An 18,875-nucleotide genomic window follows, 5' to 3' on the forward strand; every position below is an offset into this window, starting at 1 on the left:
TGAAAACAGTTGAAACAGATGCTTAATATTTTTGTGGATATTGTGACATTTTTCAGAATTCTTTGACGAATAGTAAGTATAAAAAACTGCATTTATTTGAAATACAAATATTTTGTAACATTAGAAATATCTTTACTGTCACTTTTGGTCAGTTTGAGGTGTCCTTGATGGATAAAAGTAGTAATGTCAAATACTGTGCAGTTAAATTAAGCTTGTACAGTGTCCCACTTTGTGCAGTCTTTGTGTGTCATTATGTGTATATATTAGTGTATCTCTCTTCTCTGACGGTGTAACAACTAACCCCTTATAACAACCCTCTGAAGTCTGCGCTAGTTGCACGATGTAAACAAGGTCTTATACTTAAGCTCTGGAAATTAAAGCTTGGATGTAGTTGAGAATTTAAATAATTGAGTAATATTTTGAACTGCTATTGCCGTAATTCAATAGCACTTCAGTTCGCCCTTTCAGAGCCGTCCACTTTGGATTGCAGTCTCATCAGCATGCGCCGCTCCTTGATTGCTGATTTTACACACCTTTTTTTTTTTTGCTGCGAGTCACAGCAGTGGTTATCTAGAGATAAAGCTCAGGGTGAAAATACAGCACAAAAAGCATCAGAGGAACATCCATTTCCATGTCAATAAAGCCGAGTAGAAAGGATGACCTTTTTGGCCAGTGCCCATGAGAACGATGCAGATACCATTCTTTGTTCCGGGAGGTAAACACCCAGCAGGCAACACCTATGGACCCCACAGTAAGAACGGTTCAGTTAATATTCACACCATAGCTGAGTTGGTGAGTCAGGGGTCCATACTGCCGTGAAGGATGATTCACTATTAATCAGGGTCTCGGAGGAGGGCACCGAGTCTGAGATCTCCATCTCGTTCGCGTTATTTGAGGGAAGGCTGTGGCGTGTTTTTATTCAGAGTTTATGTGTGTGCAAAGTGCTAGGGGAGAGAGTTCATACTCAAGAATAAGTACTAATGTGACCCCCTGCCCACCTCAGGTCTAGTGCTTGGAGCAATCTGTTTCTGAATGCACATAACCCCCTAGGAAGAGGCTGTTTGAGGCAGATTGCTTCAGTTGGAGAAATACCACATGGAGTCGAGCAGAAAATGGCCTTGAATTGGAACCCCGCTAGACACTAGTTAGGCCTGACAGAATGCATCTCATATTGCTCATTCACTGCTGCATATTGTTTCTGTCTCGGATATTAGAGCGCCGATGATATCGGATGCAATGTGGCAATAAATAGCTGTGAGAATAAATCTTCCCTTATAGCTTGATCAAAAGCCATTTGACTCTTGGAGCACCTTATAGGAAGTACAGACGGTGGTTATTTGAGTGGATGATAATCCATGCTTTCTACAGCGTCATGTACCGTGATTGTGTTTTAAAAATAAATATAGACAGATTAGTAGGGTTATTCAAGCATGCATCTAAATCCTATTCAGTCAAATGTACTAAAAATGTTTCCGGCCTCTTAAATTCTATAATTTGTTTTGTTTTTGGACTAGATCCAGGCTGGCAGACTTCCACATGAATTGCCAGACGACACCGCATTCAATAACAAGCTGTCCTAATGATAACTACCACGGTTGTCTGGTGTCCTACGTTGGACTCATTGGTGAGTGATTATGGAAAAAATCAGTTGCACAGCAATAATAAGAATTTGAAACTGCTTTTTAATGGACTGAGTGTGTTTGGAACATGTAGTTTGTCTTCCTTGGCTGTTTTAATTAGTGATGCATCAGGAATTTTACTTTTAAGATTATAAAGAACAGGAGAACTGTTGACGGGGTATTTAAACCAATGATCCCCATAATGTCCCTTTTCCTAAAATATACAGGCAACTGTATGTAATAGATTTTTATTTCTGACAAATTTTTAGAAAGAACAATGCAAATCTTATATCATCAAAAATGGCATATATGAATGTAGAAAAAATATTACATTAAACAGTTTTGCTTAATATATTATATTATTATTGGGCATCAGTTTATGACCTGGCATAGACAGTACCATATTTGCAAAGGACCAACACATGGAACAAACAGTAAGCCAAATATTGTATTGGTACTAGCCAAGTAACATACGAATGTGCACCAAATTGCAATAATGTTAGTTTGGATGCAAAAATGTATCATTTGTCCTAAGGCACTTTTGTGTGTGTGTGTCTGTGTGGCAATTACATTTTTTTTTATCTAAAATAATTACTACTTCTAGAGTGTAAATTAGGCCTGCAAACCCTTTTTTAATTGCATCATTTTATCTGGAATGAATCCTGGAGGGTTCAAAATCCAGGGTCATCCTGTGTGCAAATATATCTTGAGAAGAGAGCTGACCAACAACCTCTGGCCATCATACTGAGCCAAACAGCACATTATACTCCAGATAGCGAGATCTATAAACCAGCATGTTCCCATCTCATGCATATTTATGAGAATCTCTACCCTTGGCCTTACAGGATCAGATGTGACTCCAAACTATGTGGATGCGAGCCACACCAACATCACCATCTCCCCTTGGTGTGGCTGTCGAGGCAGTGGAAATCACGAAGCTGAGTGCGAGGCCTTCCTCCGAGACTTCAGAGAGAACACTTGCCTGAGTGAGTGGAGATGAAATCTCACATAACTTCACGACTCACGCCCTGATCAGCCATCCTTATGGGCTTGACCTAAATGGCACATTGATGAGAAATGCTGTGTCTTACGGGCATGTGATCTCTTTTGCAGAGGGTCTGTTTTTACATGAAAGTTTCATGGCTTTTTTATGCATGATTTTTTAATGTCTTTATTTGCATATGTGTGCATTTGTTTCGGTGTGCAGGAAATGCTATCCAGGCATTTGGTTATGGCACAGATGCGGGTCTGGTTCCCATCACGGAGTCTCAGTCGGCAGTCCCATCAGTACGGACCAATCTGCAACCGGCTATCATCACCAAACATGTCATCAACTCAAATGATGTCAAGCAAATAGACAGTGCATGTGTTTTCTCCACATGCGCTAACCTTCAGGTAGGTCTGACAACTTTGTTGTCCATTACATTATCTTATTACCCAGTGATGGCTAAAAATGAAAGAATTTTAAGCTTGTGTGCAGTTTTTTTTATTTATTCTAAAATACTTTTAAGCTATTTGTTGGTTGCTTCACTACAAAAGTGTAACCCTGTTTTTGTTGGGGTTTTGGTTTTGGTTTTTTGAGGATCCCGACCAGCCTGGCACAGCAACAGCTCAACCAATGGTGTGAGTTTGGGGCGGGGCTATCTGATTGTCTAACCAATTACAGACAGAGGGAGTGTTCAGGAAATCTTTATTAAACGGCCATTATTTTTGCCTATTTTGCTTAGAAAGTTGCCAAGTCTATGATTTTACCTTGGAATTGGGACTGGTGGCACAGGTTGATTTTTATTTCATGACATATTCCATAAATTACATTTGACTGAAATGCTTGTATTGAAATAATTTTCTCTACCCAATTTAGATTCTACCAATGATAAAACTGTGCTAGATGATGACACAGATTAAGGATTATTTTTGTGAGGGTCACTGGTTGGTGTACAGATGTATGGAAGCTGGTTTCCGCCACAGAATAACTTTTTAAAAGAATATTGCGACTTTTTATCTCACAATTGCGATTCTCGCAATTCAGATTTTTTTCTCAGAATTGCGAGATATAAACTCGCAATTGCACTTTATAAAGTCAGTGAGATATAAAGTCAGAATTGTGAGAAAAAAAAGTCAGAATTGTGGAATAAAAAGTCGCAATTACCTTTTTTATTTTTTATTCTGTGGCGCATACAAGCTTCCATACAGATGTACTACATGACATGAACCAAGAAAGAGAAAAGTTGTATCAGAACATGACCTTAAAACTGTGAATAGTTTATTTTCAAATAGCTCAAAAATAAAGGATTATTACCTACACGAAAAGATTTTGTTCACCAGCCGTCAGTCTTTAGGTAATATATCATGTAAAGAGTAAAGCGATTATCAAGTATTTTATGTATTTCAATTTATAGCCACTTAAACTCTGCGGACTCTGTACAGATATATACTTTAAATTTTAAATGTCTGTGGAGGAGCTCTGACCTCATATGTGGTACCATTTGAAAGCTTAGAGTCTCTACTTTCTGGAGACATGCATCACTTTGGCATTTGTTTTACACAAAGTAACTTATTTACACTAAATTACGCTGGAACCATTTCCGCCTGGATTTGGCCTACCCAGATTGAAAAGCTTCCTATATCCACATACAGTGGTCTAAATACACATTTTTGGTGTCATTTTACAGGAAACCCTTTGAAATTACATAAAACATATCTAAAAGTGATAAACATGTAAGTATGTCCCCAAAAAAGAGGCACTTTTTTGATTTTTTTTTTTTTCATAAACTAATTTTTGAAAGTGTATATCTCAGGCCCTGTGTGCTCTAGCATCCTGCAGACAGTTTTGACACTGGGATATTGCATTTATACAACTGTATATTGGTATGGGGGGGGGGGGGGGGGCTTTAAAAAGCGCCCCTTTTTTGGGGTTGGATGGGTATTACAGCTCAGACCACATACTTGCATGTTTATCACTTTTAGCAGTGATTTATGTAACTTTTTATGTATCAAAGGGTTTCCTGTAAAATGACACCAAAATTGTATGGGAATATGAGAAGCTTTTCAATTTGGGCAGGCCAAATCCAGGTGGAAATCCCCAAAAATGGTCCCAGAGCTTAAGTAGATATTTTAGGTATGTCAGTGGCATATTTTGAGTTATGGTATTTTGGCTAGTTTAATTGGTCATCGGGCTAGTTGGCCAATGGGTTGATTTTATTATGCTGATCTGGCAACCCTTAGGCCATGTGTCCACCAAAGTGTTTTTAGCCAGCTCTTCTGAAAACACACATAGCTGGGGGCGCTTGAGAGCTCTTTGGTGCCATAGCAGGGTTTTTTTTTTTTTCTTCTTTTTTCAGTTGAGGAGCTTTGGTTGCCATGATACAGAATATCCGCTGTTGCTAGTATCTGATTTTGTAGATTGTTTCTGAATATAAAAATGTTGACACAATGTAAAGTTCTTGCTCTGGCAATTTTTTTATTTGTTCCGTTCTTGTTGTCATTGTACAAGTAGGATGTGGCAATTGGTCAGAGTGTGGTATTTGTCCCACCCCTCCTCCACTGTGATTGGACAGCTGGGAAAAAGTGAACATTTTTAAACTTTCGGCGACCAAAAAAAAACACCTACTCAGAGGTGGGTAGTAACGAATTACATTTACTTCGTTACATTTACTTGAGTACATTTTTTGGGTAACTTGTACTTTTAGAGTAGATTTAAAGATGGGTACTTTTACTCTTACTCAAGTAAATTTCTTGTGAAAAAACTGTACTTTTACTTAGTTACATTCGGTGGCGTTCCTCCGTTACTGTCAAATGGTAATAATTATATTATATATATTAAAATAAGTGAATATGACTTTCGCAAGTCTCGCGAAACGTTGGAGAGGCTGCTTCGCGAGAGGTTGCTACGCATCACCCGCTTATAATTAGCGCGCGTTTAGTCGGAAGATGTGTGTGAGCTACGGGAGGCAGATTGCCCGTGGCCTCAAGTTCAGTCTATGTTTTCACTCCAAGATGTCAAAAAGAATAGTTTCATAATGCGATGCATGTTGTGTGCACCAAAACGAACTGACATCTCTCAGCATACAAGAATTCCACCCTGAAAAGAACATGTAGCGGTAAGTGTCACAATGATGCCTATATTTGAACACTATTAACGGTCATTTGGTAACTATGGGAAATTTTCCCTTATTATAATACTATTTCACACACTGTCCGAGTGTTTTCCTCATATGCGCTCTTGTGCAAGCAATGAATCGTTTGAATCCTCCAAACAATACACGTCCACGAACAAACGTTCTCATCTTCACATTTACATATCCTTTTCTTCACAAAACTAAACAAATTGAATAGCCTAATGTGACGTCTTGCATTTATACACAAATCCGGACAGACACCTGTCTGAAGTGTAGAAAATACATACAAATAAAAACGGTATTGTATTTTATTCCTACCTAAAGAATAGCCTATATACTTATACAAATATAAGAACACAGTATGTTTTAAGAAGAGCTCTAGTTAGCCCAGCACACCATTAATTTACACTGTTTAACCATTAATCTCACACACACACACACACACACACACACACACACACACACACACACACACACACACACACACACACACACACACACACACACACATATATATATATATATATATGGTTCATTAGCTTACATTAGTTAACATGAACTAATAATGAACTGCACTTATAAAGCACTTATTTATCTTTATGTTAATTTAAACATTTACTAATGCATTATTAAAATATTGTTAACATTAGTCAATGCACTGTGAACTAACATGAATAAACCATGAACAGCTGGATTTTTATGAACTAACGTTGACAAAGATTAACTAATGCTGAACAGAGGTGTTGTTCATGGTTAGTTCATGTTAACTAATACATTAACTAATGTTAACTAATACAACCTTATTGTAAAGTGTTACAGAGAGGTGTGTGAAAGGTCTCCAAGTAGCCTGAAATTCAGGGTTTTCGCTTATCAATCAGATCGAAAGTAACTAGTAACTAACTACTTGAGTAGTTTTCTCATCGAATACTTTTTTACTCTTACTCAAGTAAATATTACGATTGTTACTTTTACTTTTACTTGAGTAAATATTTCAGTAAGTACTTGTACTTTTACTTGAGTACAGATTTTGGCTACTCTACCCACCTCTGCACCTACTGTAGCACTCAGCGTGAAATAGATGTTCAGTGCTTATTTGAAAAAATACTCTGGCCTTAGGAAAAATGCTTTGGTAGACACATGGCCTGATGCTAGTAGCATAGAAACCACGCAGTTCGCTTTTAAAGTCATACAATACAATAATTACCCAATATTATCCTGGAAATCCATAATCCTCCATTTAATTTAGATAGCCATGTGCGTGTCCCATACTAACATCAAAATTGCTCTGAATGTCAAGATAAATGGTAAAACCTATCACTGCTTTGTGCATGTACAAAAGCAAAACACAGAAATGCCATTAAACCTTGCTTAAATCTAGGCCAAACTTTGAGGACACCAACTATTACAATCATTAAAATAACTGAGGGAAGCAGAATTCCTCTTTGCGGGGGAAAGAATCATGTTTTACCTGAATACATGCAGAGTGTCTAGTGGAAGGTAAAACACTTTTGTATAATTCAATATGAGGTGAATAATTCATAAAATAAGAGCAGCTGTCAGCTCATGCAGGGGACATTCAGAGCGGACATGCAGCATGGCTGTCCACACAAACTAGGTCTGTATACCTGGAGAAAGCTGTCTGCCTTGGCATACTGGTTAATGCACATGCTCATAAAATATCAGATGTAAGATTAAGGTTTGAATCTGGCCCATGTGTCCCAATGAACCCTTCTTTCTCCTCAGTAAAAGTCTAGATGTTATGTTGATTGTCACATTGATCTAAAGGATGGTTTGGTTAGTATGATTTCGCTTGCATACAGGAAGCTATGTAATCCTATGTAAATGAGTGATGTCATCATAAACACTAATTTGTCAGCTAATCCAAGTTTGAAAGGGGCTGCATTATAGAGATATGGCTTTGTGTGGCCACTTCCATCATATCGTGCCTCGCAGTTCCGTCCTAAGTCCTGAGGATTCAGTTATAAGCCCCTGGGTACTGAAGAAAATGACTGTACTCTCTCATCCATGCTGAAACAAATTATGAAGACTCCACAGACAGAAATATCATGTAGTCGCACGGGAAATAACTATTTTAATTTATGTCTCTGGCAATTGTCATAGGAGGCAACAGTCAATCTGTGAAAAGTGGTATCTGACGTTGCTGCTCATATCTGTTCGATTACTTGGCGCAAGTTGAATGTGTTGAACTTGTGCTTTTGGTAAAAGTTTGGAAAGTGTTAATTGAATATGCAGCTGTACTCAAGAATGTCAAGTCTGTGGTTATTTAAGTCTGTCATTGAAAAAAAAAATACTCCAGCTTTTCATAAAAACGAGGGAAAAACACACATCCATTTCTATAATGGTTGGATTTTTATTTTATTTCATGATATTCATTTGTGACAAAGTCAAATTTGGATATTTTAGGGTGGATATTGTAATTTTTGCAAATAACAGATTTACTGTTTCAAGATAGCTTTACTTGATACTTGTTCGAATCTTTGTTCAAATGCTATTCCATCCTTGGCAACATTTCATTTTGAAAAATAAAATTGATATAGTTGCATAGAAAGAAAGCATTATTGTGCTGAATATGACAATAGGTGCCTTCACAAAAACAGGCTTTCCATTAATGTAACTGTGTTGTTTTGTGTTTTGAGGTTATGCATGAACAGCACCAATTGTCTGTATATAGAAAAGCATTTGAAAAACATGATTATCTACAATGAGGAAAGAAATGCCATCGAATTGTACTTACGCAAAAGCAAAACAGCTGCTTTCTATCCGAACAGATAAATAAATTAGTTGACAGATTACTGGAATTGTTTGAGATTCTTTTAAATATGACAAAATACCCAGCCTCCTTTGCGAACAAGATATACACAAGAGCAAAAGCACATGACATCACAGAGTTTAATGGCATTTTATTGCTTATGTTGTTACACGAGAGCAGATAGTGCCTGGTTAAACTGGATTACAGGTGGTGGGTGAAAATGATGCAGGGTTTGCGTTGAAATATTGTGGCCGCAAAATGGCTGCAACTGTTTAGTGAATTCGCCATGGATTGTTTACAGTAGGTATAAAAGGAAATTCATGTTTTCTGAGATGAATCCATTTCTTGATGTAGTCTGGGATTTGACTGTGCTGTTAAATAGGGCACTGAAACTATCAGTTATTAATCTTGCTTATTAAGTCACCATGCCTAGGAAGTTCTGCTTGGGTTTTTGTTTGTTTGCTTCGTTTCAACAGTGTCCTCTGAAGTCAGTTTTTTATCTTAAAAAATAACTTTATTGATTGATTCCATGTTCTTTCTTTCTTTCTTTCTTTTATTTCTTTCTTTCTTTCTTTCTTTCTTTCTTTAAAAAACTGCTCTAAAAACTGAATTTTTCTTGTGTTTCCATTTTGCAATTTTTCATAAAGCTTCTTAATTATGGTTTTGTATCAAAGAGGCTGCAATTGTTTTTATCTCACAAAGACAAGATATATTATGTTTATGATTGTCTTGTAGTTAAAGGCAAAATACAGAATTATAATTTTTTTTTATTAAAATATCCAAAAACCACTAGAACAATGTTATACAGTATATATTGTTGACTTGTGTAATTACATCATCCCAAATGTTTCCAAGAATGTTTAAATCCATAGAAAAAAGCGTTTTTAACCAGGACACGGACCGTGTACGTTGCCTATCAATGACATCATACTCGCGTTACCCTCGATTTCCGAGGTTTTATTTTATAGAAACCACGGAAACACCAAAGATGCTTTAATATATTAGGTGTTTTATTAGACAGGTGAGCAGCTGTTTGGATTTATTAATCAACAGAAAACTAATCATTGTTATGTATCTCAACACAGTTAGTCTTATTATTTTAAATCTTTCTTTTTTTTTTTTTTACCGCGAGTACCATGTTTTACCAAGGCAAATATCAATGTAGTTTACTGCAGTGTGCATCTTATAGTAGCCGCCGAGCGAACACCGACGCACAGAGTAGCATTATAACATAACTTTCAACACACTCCAATATATCCAATATGATAAAACAGCGCTGTGTTACCCCACATACGCATGACCCGAAGAAGCGGAAGTGCTCGTCTGCGGCATAATAAAAGCTCTGCGAAATCAAGGCATTATCAATCTATGCCTTTGTTTTGAATAAGCGACCTCTAGCGGCGGAAAATTACATATTGTGGCTTTTACAAACTATAACTAGCTGAGAACATCTTAAATATGTTAAGTGCAAGACTGTCATAACTTTCCATTATTAAGAGCATCCATTGCATTTATTCTGCTTCATGGCATGTGAAAAACCCACCTGCCTAAAGCACCTTGAGATGAGTGACCATTCACAGAGAAGTAACACTTAAGAAGTGAATTCTTCTAACACGACTGGCCACATAATTTCCATCTCCACAATCAACTGATTTCTGAATATTTAAAGAGTATGTTTCTAATGTCTGTCATTGGTCAGCCAAATGGATAGTCCCAACCATATAGTTGAGACAATAGCCCCTTTCACACAGCAACATGGTAAATTACCAGAATGACTTATAATGCTGTTCACACAAGCAACTGCGTTCTGGCTTTTCCGGTAAGAGACCATTCACACAGTAGCAGCAAAATACCAGTAAATTCTGTGATGTCAGTGATCGGAAGTTATCTATAAACGCTGCGCCGTTGTCTTCCTCTGCCCGCATGAGGAGAAGCACTTTAGTTTCACCATCTGTTCAATTTGACAGCATCTTTTTGACGTTTGAGTGACAGGCATAAGGGATGATCAAACAGAATGCGTTTGCTCTTAAAAACATGATACTCGCATAATATTACCCAGCTGCAGAGCTGCAGTGCTGATGAATGGAAAAGAAGGCTGGGTCTCAAGCCCACGTTGAAAAAGCTGCGAGATGTGGTGCAGCGGTCAAAGATGATCATTTAGCGCGTATTTAAATAGAAAAATGATTAAAAACCTTACTGTAAACAGCACAGAGTAATCACATCATCTTCATAAGGCTTTATGATTGGCCCAAAGCAGACTTCTTACGTCAGCACGTTCTGATTTCACATGTGAATATACCAGTAATCTTCATTCTGCGTTCACGCAGAGCACATTACCGGTAATTTACTGGTAATGTTACAACTTCCCTTACTGGTAAATTGCCAGAACCACTTTACCTGTATTTTGGAAAAGGTCCTGTTAACATGATCTGTTACCGTTAATTTACCAGTAATTTACCAGTAAAGACTGTATGTGTGAAAGGGGCTAATGTTGTTGTGTCGGGCTTGTTGAGCTGCTCAAACAAACACAAATTATGATTTCACAGCGATATTGTCTTTACTTTTCAGGGGAATCAAACCTACAAATGGCTTACTTACAGTTTCTTAAGCTAGGATAGAAGTATTTAACATCCCCCCAAAAAATTACACAATTCACTTTAACATCCCTATTACACTGTTCCACTACAGCTTAGTGTATGTCTTGGGTAATTATGCAAGTTCATGATGGAATGATGGATGTTGGGCATCCAGACACAATCAACATTGACCAGTGCGGTATTGAGTTTATGGATGCAATCCTAAGAATACTAATTATTTCAATTTTCACAGGACAGTGAGCAAAAATGTTCTTCTAACAGTTTTGAATGTGCTGATGAGGTAAGAAACATTTCAAACTTAATTTTGTTGTTACCTTGTCCCCAATGATTTCATATATACGTATCTATGATATTGGGTAAATTATTAAATGCACATTTATTTCTTTTTTAAAAATATGGAATTCATATATTTTTAATCACAATATCATAAATAAGTGACCAAGAGTACATGTAAATAATTTAATTACTTTTTCTTTAATTTTGTCATGACGCTGCACTTCTAACATAAAAAAAACCTGGAATTTATTCATTCATATTCTATATATTTCTTCATTTTTTCTTTCTCATAATTAAAATGTTTTGGCAATTTGATTGTGAATTATTTCATAGGGGTTCATCTTCTACTCTATTATCTATTATCTCTTTAAAGGTAGCGTAGGCAATTTTCGGAGAGGCTAGCAATAGCGAGCTAGCTTTGAAAGCATGAGATCCCACCCTCCCTTCAGAGCGTTTCCAAAGCCATGCCTCCTTCAGAACACATGAACACACACAGCAGAGTCCAACACACACAAGGCGCCACGAGACGAGAGTTGGCCGTAAAACTGCCTCATGTCTCAAAGCACATAACATTTCAATAATAACAAACATAAACTGTGGCAAGCAGGGCAGGGCAGGGCCAAGAGCCATGAGAACGGAGCGTGGCCTGAGGCGTGATTGCTAATAAGCGTCACCTACACGCCACATTGGTCTTGAGTATCTAGTGGAGGAGATCCGGATTGATAAAAGGAGTGACAACAGTAAAGGACAAGAGAGGACCAGGCCGGGGACATTTACCTTATGTTTTGTTTATGTGTGCGGGAGTCGTCTGTTACCCCTTTTCCACCAAGGCAGTTTGAGTGCTGGTTCGGAGCCAGAGCCTAGTTTCAAATCGTTTCTTTGTCTTTCGACACCCAAAGCACCAGCTCTGAACCAGGAAAAGTGGTTCTTACGTAGCACCAAAACATTGCTGGTCTAGAAGTCAGAACCGCTTGCGTCAGGGCCTGGGGGTGGGGTTATCGTGACCAATAAGATGAAAACGAACTTGTGACCGCCATTTTTTAAACAGCAGCTAATCGAGCTAATTTAATCTCCGTCTATACAAATTACGGCAAGCTGCATGAATGCATGGATTCCATAGACCGTAAAAAATATGGACGATGCGACTTCATTGACTTCCGCTGACTTCCGCTGACCAGAGTTGAAGCTTTTGTAGGCCCACACACGGCGCTGACATCTTGGGACCGAGTCTGCACAGTAGCGATCTCGGGACCGGAGTTGCGCAGTATAGAGTAGGAAGTAGAGGCGTGATTATCAAAACCCCGCTCACACTCTCACAGATGCAGAACAATTAATTATGTTGGTGTGAAATAAACTGTTATAGAAATGTAGAAATTAAAGCTAAAGCTCCAATTTCCTCCCCAAAATCCCGAAAAAAGTCTGTTAGTGCCTCAGTGACAACTTCACTCAGAGAAGCCGTCAATCTCAGCTGTCAATCATGACATCACACCCCCCTGTTTTTATAGCATAAAATAACTAACTAAAACTAAACTTATTTAAAAAACAAACAATTGAAATGAAATCATCGTAATAAAAACTGCCTAAAATGACAGAAACCATCTTAATGAAACAATTATTTGAAGTGTAATTGAATTGTTTAGTGTGTCTCGCGTCCATTCTACAACCCCAAATCAGAAAAAGTTGGGACAGAATGGAAAACGCAAAAAAAATACAAAAGAAGTGATTTCTAAATTTACTTTGACTTGTATTTCATTGCAGACAATATGAACACAAAATATTTCGTTTTGTCTGGTCAACTTCATGTCATTTGTAAATATGCATCCTTTTCTGTCATTCAGACCTGCAACACATTTAAAAAAAAGTTGGGACAGGAGCAATTTAGGGCTAGTAATGAGGTAAAATGGTTAAATAATGATGTGATTTGAAACAGGTGATGTCAACAGGTGATTGTAATTATGATTTGGTACAAAAGCAGCATCCAAGAAAGGTCTAATCCTTTAGGAGCAAAGATGGGCCGAGGATCGCCAGTTTGCGAACAAATACGTGAGAAAATTATTGAAATGTTTAAAAACAATGTTCCTCAAAGAAAGATAGGAAGAGATTTGGATATTTCACATTCAACAGTGCATAACATAATTAAAAGATTCAAGGAATCTGGAGGAATTTCAGTGCGTAAAGGACAAGGGCGCAAGCCTAAGCTGAACAACCGTGATCTCCGATCCCTCAGGCGGCACTGCATCAAGAATCGTCATTCATCTATAAGCGATATCACCACATGGGCTCAGGACTACTTTGGCAAACCTTTGTCAAGTACCACAATACGTACTTACATCCACAAATGCCAGTTAAAACTGTACTGTGCCAAAAGGAAGCCCTATGTTAACAGTGTCCAGAAGCGCCGTCGACTTCTCTGGGCTCGGAGGCATCTGGGATGGACCATCACACAGTGGAAACGTGTACTGTGGTCAGATGAATCAGTATTTGAGGTATTTTTTGGGAGGAATGGACGCCGTGTGCTCCAGACCAAAGAAGAAAAGGATCATCCAGACTGTTACCAGCAACAAGTCAAAAAGCCAGGCTCTGTCATGGTATGGGGTTGTGTCAGTGCCCTTGGCAAAGGTTACTTGCACTTCTGTGAAGGCACCATTAATGCTGAAAAGTACATAGAGATTTTGGAGCATAATATGCTGCCTTCAAGAAGACATCTTTTCCAGGGACGTCCATGCATATTTCAACAAGATAATGCAAAACCACATTCTGCACACATTACAAAGTCCTGGCTGCGGAGGAAGAGGGTACGGGTACTTGACTGGCCTGCCTGCAGTCCCGACCTGTCTCCAATAGAGAATGTGTGGCGCATTTTGAAGCGCAAAATGCGACAACGACGACCCCGTACTGTTGCCAACCTAAAGACTTGTTTGCAGGAAGAATGGGACAAAATTACACCTGAAACACTTCATCACTTGGTGTCTTCAGTCCCTAAACGTCTTTTAAGTGTTTTGAAAAGCGATCGAGGCGCAGAGGCTTCAGTTTCTGACAGGAGTGCTACAGGCTTGATGGATTCTCTGTGTTTTGATGCCGATGTAGGATCGTAAAGCCATGTGCATCAGTAGTAACGCAACGTTCACCATTGTTGATGGAAGGCTTGTTCGAGATGCATTGAGACATCAAAATACAACAAGAGCATACGACTCCTTATGCTTTTGAATCACTCTTGCGGTATTTTGATATCATACGCTGATCGGTCTGCGCAGCGCAGATGCATCTCGAACAAGTCTGGTGTGTTTGTGTTTCCCGCTGCCTCGCTAGCATTGCTGAGAAAGATGAGACATATACAGTGACGTAAGACCTGGCTCTGTGGTGACTCTCTAGCATGTGGGAAGGCAAACCGGTTCTTAGAAGGCTCGTCAGTCGAACCAACCCCGAACTGGAACTAGCACTAGCTCTGAACTAGCTGGTGGAAAAGGGGTATGTGAGGGGCTTTTACTTTCGTTTTGTGTTTGTTTATTTTATCATTAAAGTGCCTCCTTCTTCCCTGAACAAATAACTTCTCTACATAAACAATTAGCTACTTAAAGAGCTGTCCCACCTGACTGCTGCCATTGAAACGGATCAATTCGAGTGACGAACCACTCAGAGTATAAAGTCACGGGCTATGCCGTGAATGTCATTGTTTTGGTTCTGGAGGAATTGTAAAAGCTGGCTGCTGATTTGGTGTTGTTTGGTCCCTATACGTTCCCTATACTGACATCTGTCTAACTCTGCATAGCATGAAAAACATATTTATATGTTTTTTAAAGAGCGTGTTAGTAATATGCACCTATAGGCGGGTCCACAACGCATGTACACTTTGCTTATTACACACACAGGGACGCGCAGCAGCACAAAAACATTTTTAAATATGAAAAATTAAAGGATTAAAATGTAAAAGATTACTATTGTGTACATAAATCTAAAAAGGCCTAAATGTCATAATGGATAGTCATTGCATGTATCAGAATTTGCATACCAATTTGCAGGAATGACGTGCAAGCATGCGCTTAGATTGTTAAAATAGGCCCCCTGAGCTTTACAAGAGCATATTTCTGAAAGTTCCCTATACGCTTTTATAGAAATACCTACATTTTACAGCACATGCATATTCATTTTTAAATGTTACTGGGTACAAAGAGTGAACAAGAATGACTCGTAATCAGAATACTTGTACAAAGTATATAACTAAAAAAGCTTGTAATGTTTCTGCAGAATGTGTTAAACCCCAATATGGAGGGATCCATTGACTCGGTGGGCTCTCACCAGGCTGACAACAACAGAGCCAGACATTCATCTGTGACTTCAATCAGTGTTTCTGCCGCCACACTGACACTGGCCTTTGCACTGGTCAATCAGGTTCTGTAAACACAACCTGACTCTACAACACCAGGAAGCATCTGATGGATTCTTCTGACCTCAATCAAAGAACTTCTCTAAAGTGACATTGATCTTTCTCTCTCTCTCTTAGTGTGTGTGTGTATGTGTGTATCACACGCCATCTTTAAAAACCAGTCGAAACAACAACAAAAAAAAAACATCAAATCTTTAGAAGGAGCGTCTGAGAGACTCAAAACACCACTGCCCCATCCAAGAGAAAGGAAGGAACCATCAGCAGTTTTAAAGCGAACGTGGACATTGAGAAGTTGACAGCGAACACAGAGAACTTCTATAAATGTATTCTCTTGCCAGGAGGAAAGTAGCCCACAATGTTCTCTCATATTATAATGGGCAGATGATTGAGAACATGCTGTAAAATGCAGCCGGGCGATCATGTGACCCATTGATGAACTCTCTCTGTATATTTACCTAGAGATATAAAGTATCTATTATAAAAACACTCTTCGCTATCCCCCTCGCACATCAGTACAATATTGCTCACTGCCTTTATCATTACCAATAATTCCATGTAAATGTTTCTTTTGTTCAAAGAAAAAAAACAATCTCGATTTGTGCCCTTTTTAATTTTTCAAATTTGTTTCCAGCGAACTGCAAGGATTCGTCAGCGACATGTTTGGAACGTTCAATTCTGGCTAGACTTGGTCCATACTGCCCTGTGTAAAATGTGTATAATGATGTTTGTAAGTATATGAGATTCTTTGAGAAAATGTCGTTGAGCTTTTTTTCCTGTTTTATCTTTAAAGAACCTTTAGCATGTGCTGGAAAACCGAGAGACATGGGGAACTAGAACAAAAGTGGAGAGCCATGTGAAACGTATCACCATGGAGAGCCGTCAGTGCCAATGATGTTTATCTTAGGCTGTTATTATGTGTAATCATTTCTTTCTTGCCAAAAGACTTGGATTATATTCAAAGAAAAGTGCTCCGGGGAGAACGGAACAAAAGATCCATTTGCCGAGAGGGTCAATTGTTGGTGTATTTTATAGTGTGCAATCTATCGTGTGGCCTTACTTTTTTGTCTTTGCTCTGTTCCTCTCTCTTATGTAATGGTTTCAGACCATACCACTTGCAGATTTGCCGCCAAAACTGGCTGAGATTTCAGACGTTCAAAAATAGCAGCTCCTATGACTCAAAAATGTCTTGGTTCATTTGTGATGCTTTAAAATGAGGCAAGACAGAGGCTCAAGAATGTGTCAGAAATATTTGTTTAAATCTGAATAAAAACATCCTAGTAATGTCTCGAAGAGTCGTGACTTTAACAGCATCTATTGCAGAATTAAATTAGGTCAGAGTGATTTTCTTGGATTATGTTTTGAAATGCTTTGTGTAATCTAAAATGATGTATTTACAGTTAACAAAAAATGAGAATTTACCCTGTTTAATAGGGGTGTGCATTGGCACTGCCCTCACAATTCGATTCGATTACGATTCACCAGGTAACGATTCGATTCAATTCGATTCTACGATGCATTGCGATGCATCAAAATTCTACTGCACACAACAAGGCAAATTTTTAATCAGTCATGAGGCAATACAAGCAGTCAGATATTGAACAACAGATTGTATTGGCTGCTATGTGTGTATTATCACTCTCCTGTATCTTTGACATAAATGTCATTAAATAAAATAAAATTGAATGGTACAGTAAAAAGCTTTGAGACAGGGCACTTCATGAACTCCTGTGCAAATATTAATCCGTAATTACAGTCACACTATTGTAACAACAACCACCACCCAGGCACCCAGCAATAAAAATATTCAGTGCAACACACACAGTAACGTTGACACTAGGGACTCGTCAATTCTCGTGCTTGATTTTAGTGTGGCAGGCGCGTTAGCAGGGCGTAAGCAGCGCATATTTTTTTCGGCGCCCATGTTAACAGATTAGAGCATTCACATCGCACGCAGAGGCGGCGCGGCAGCGCATCGCAGGAGGAGAAGCAGCAGTAGTGCCGCGATCGTTTCGGCGCCGAGTCTATTTTGCCGCGCTGCTCACGCTGATTTAAAGCCACAGTGGATTGTTCTTGATCAAAACTGACCAGATTAACATGGAAAATAACAAATTCCACCATGAAATCATGTAGTGAAGTGCCCCGTGTGTTTCACAATCACCATATGACATCCAGAGCTGTTAAAAAAATTAAAAACACAACACTGCCAGAAGTTTTTGCCCAAACTTCAAAAGCCTGTTTAAATTATTAAAACTAGAAGCATATATTCACTTTAATGTTAACTTACATTTATCATGTGAACTACTTATATACAACAAGTTATATGCATATGTGTTTGGGACAGAGGGGAACACGGTCGCATTTGCAGCATGCTGCCCATCATAAATCAAAGCACGAGACAGACGGGGCTCGGAGGAGAAGACCGTAAATGTGACATATAATGTACAATATTTGTCTGCATTTGCAATATCCGCGCGAGACAAACGCTGCCAGTGTGAATCCACAATGGGGGCGCGGGCTCCGGCTCTCCATACCCACCGCTCCGCGTGCGGTGTGAAGCCGGCGTCAGAATCCGAAATGTGCCCAGATGTCCGCTTTCCAATCTTTGGGTGCGTTTTTAATACCCGTCTATCGCGGTCATCTCCCTCCGCCTCAGCCATCTTGATTGTTGTTGTTATGACCCTGGAAGTAATTGAAACTTCACAACTTTATTGTCCAACTCAAGTCCAGAAAATAAACGGTGACATAATCGATTATGGCACTTTGCCGCATCGATGCTGAATCGTGCATGCCCCGCATTGCGATGCATCGCTGAATCGATTATTGTTGACACCACTACTGTTTAACATTATTCTAAAGAAAAAAAAATCATAATATTTATCAAAAACGAACTAACTTCAGTTAACAACTTATGTCGATGTGAAATAAACAGTTATGGAAATATAGAAGTTCCAAAAAAAGTTTGTTGGTGCCTCAGTGACTACTTCGCTCAGAGAAGCTGTCAGTCTTGACGTCACATTTCCGTTTTATAGCTAATTTATTTTAAAAAACAAACACTTGAACTTACATCAGCGTGATAAAAACTAGCTAAAATGACACCATCTATAGTTAAAA

At 38.6% G+C, this 18,875-nt stretch overlaps 1 protein-coding gene across 3 annotated transcripts in view; it reads left to right on the top strand.

Moving 5' to 3' along the window:
- gfra2b (GDNF family receptor alpha 2b) overlaps positions 1-18,875 on the top strand; it is a 111,762-nt gene that overhangs the window by 59,611 nt on the left and 33,276 nt on the right. Inside the window, exons 5-9 of one of the 3 annotated variants that reach the window (XM_079804660.1) lie at positions 1,515-1,624; positions 2,465-2,605; positions 2,827-3,014; positions 11,337-11,384; positions 15,626-17,049. In XM_079804660.1, coding sequence (XP_079660786.1) covers positions 1,515-1,624; positions 2,465-2,605; positions 2,827-3,014; positions 11,337-11,384; positions 15,626-15,778 — 640 coding nt within the window. In that variant the 3' untranslated portion in view covers positions 15,779-17,049. Of the gene's footprint in view, positions 1-1,514; positions 1,625-2,464; positions 2,606-2,826; positions 3,015-11,336; positions 11,385-15,625; positions 17,050-18,875 lie in introns of those variants that run through there. The other 2 variants (XM_079804661.1, XM_079804662.1) reach the window with 2 other exon arrangements.

This window comes from Gobio gobio (genome assembly GCF_949357685.1).
Source record: "Gobio gobio genome assembly, chromosome: 22".
Classification (NCBI taxonomy): domain Eukaryota; kingdom Metazoa; phylum Chordata; class Actinopteri; order Cypriniformes; family Gobionidae; genus Gobio; species Gobio gobio.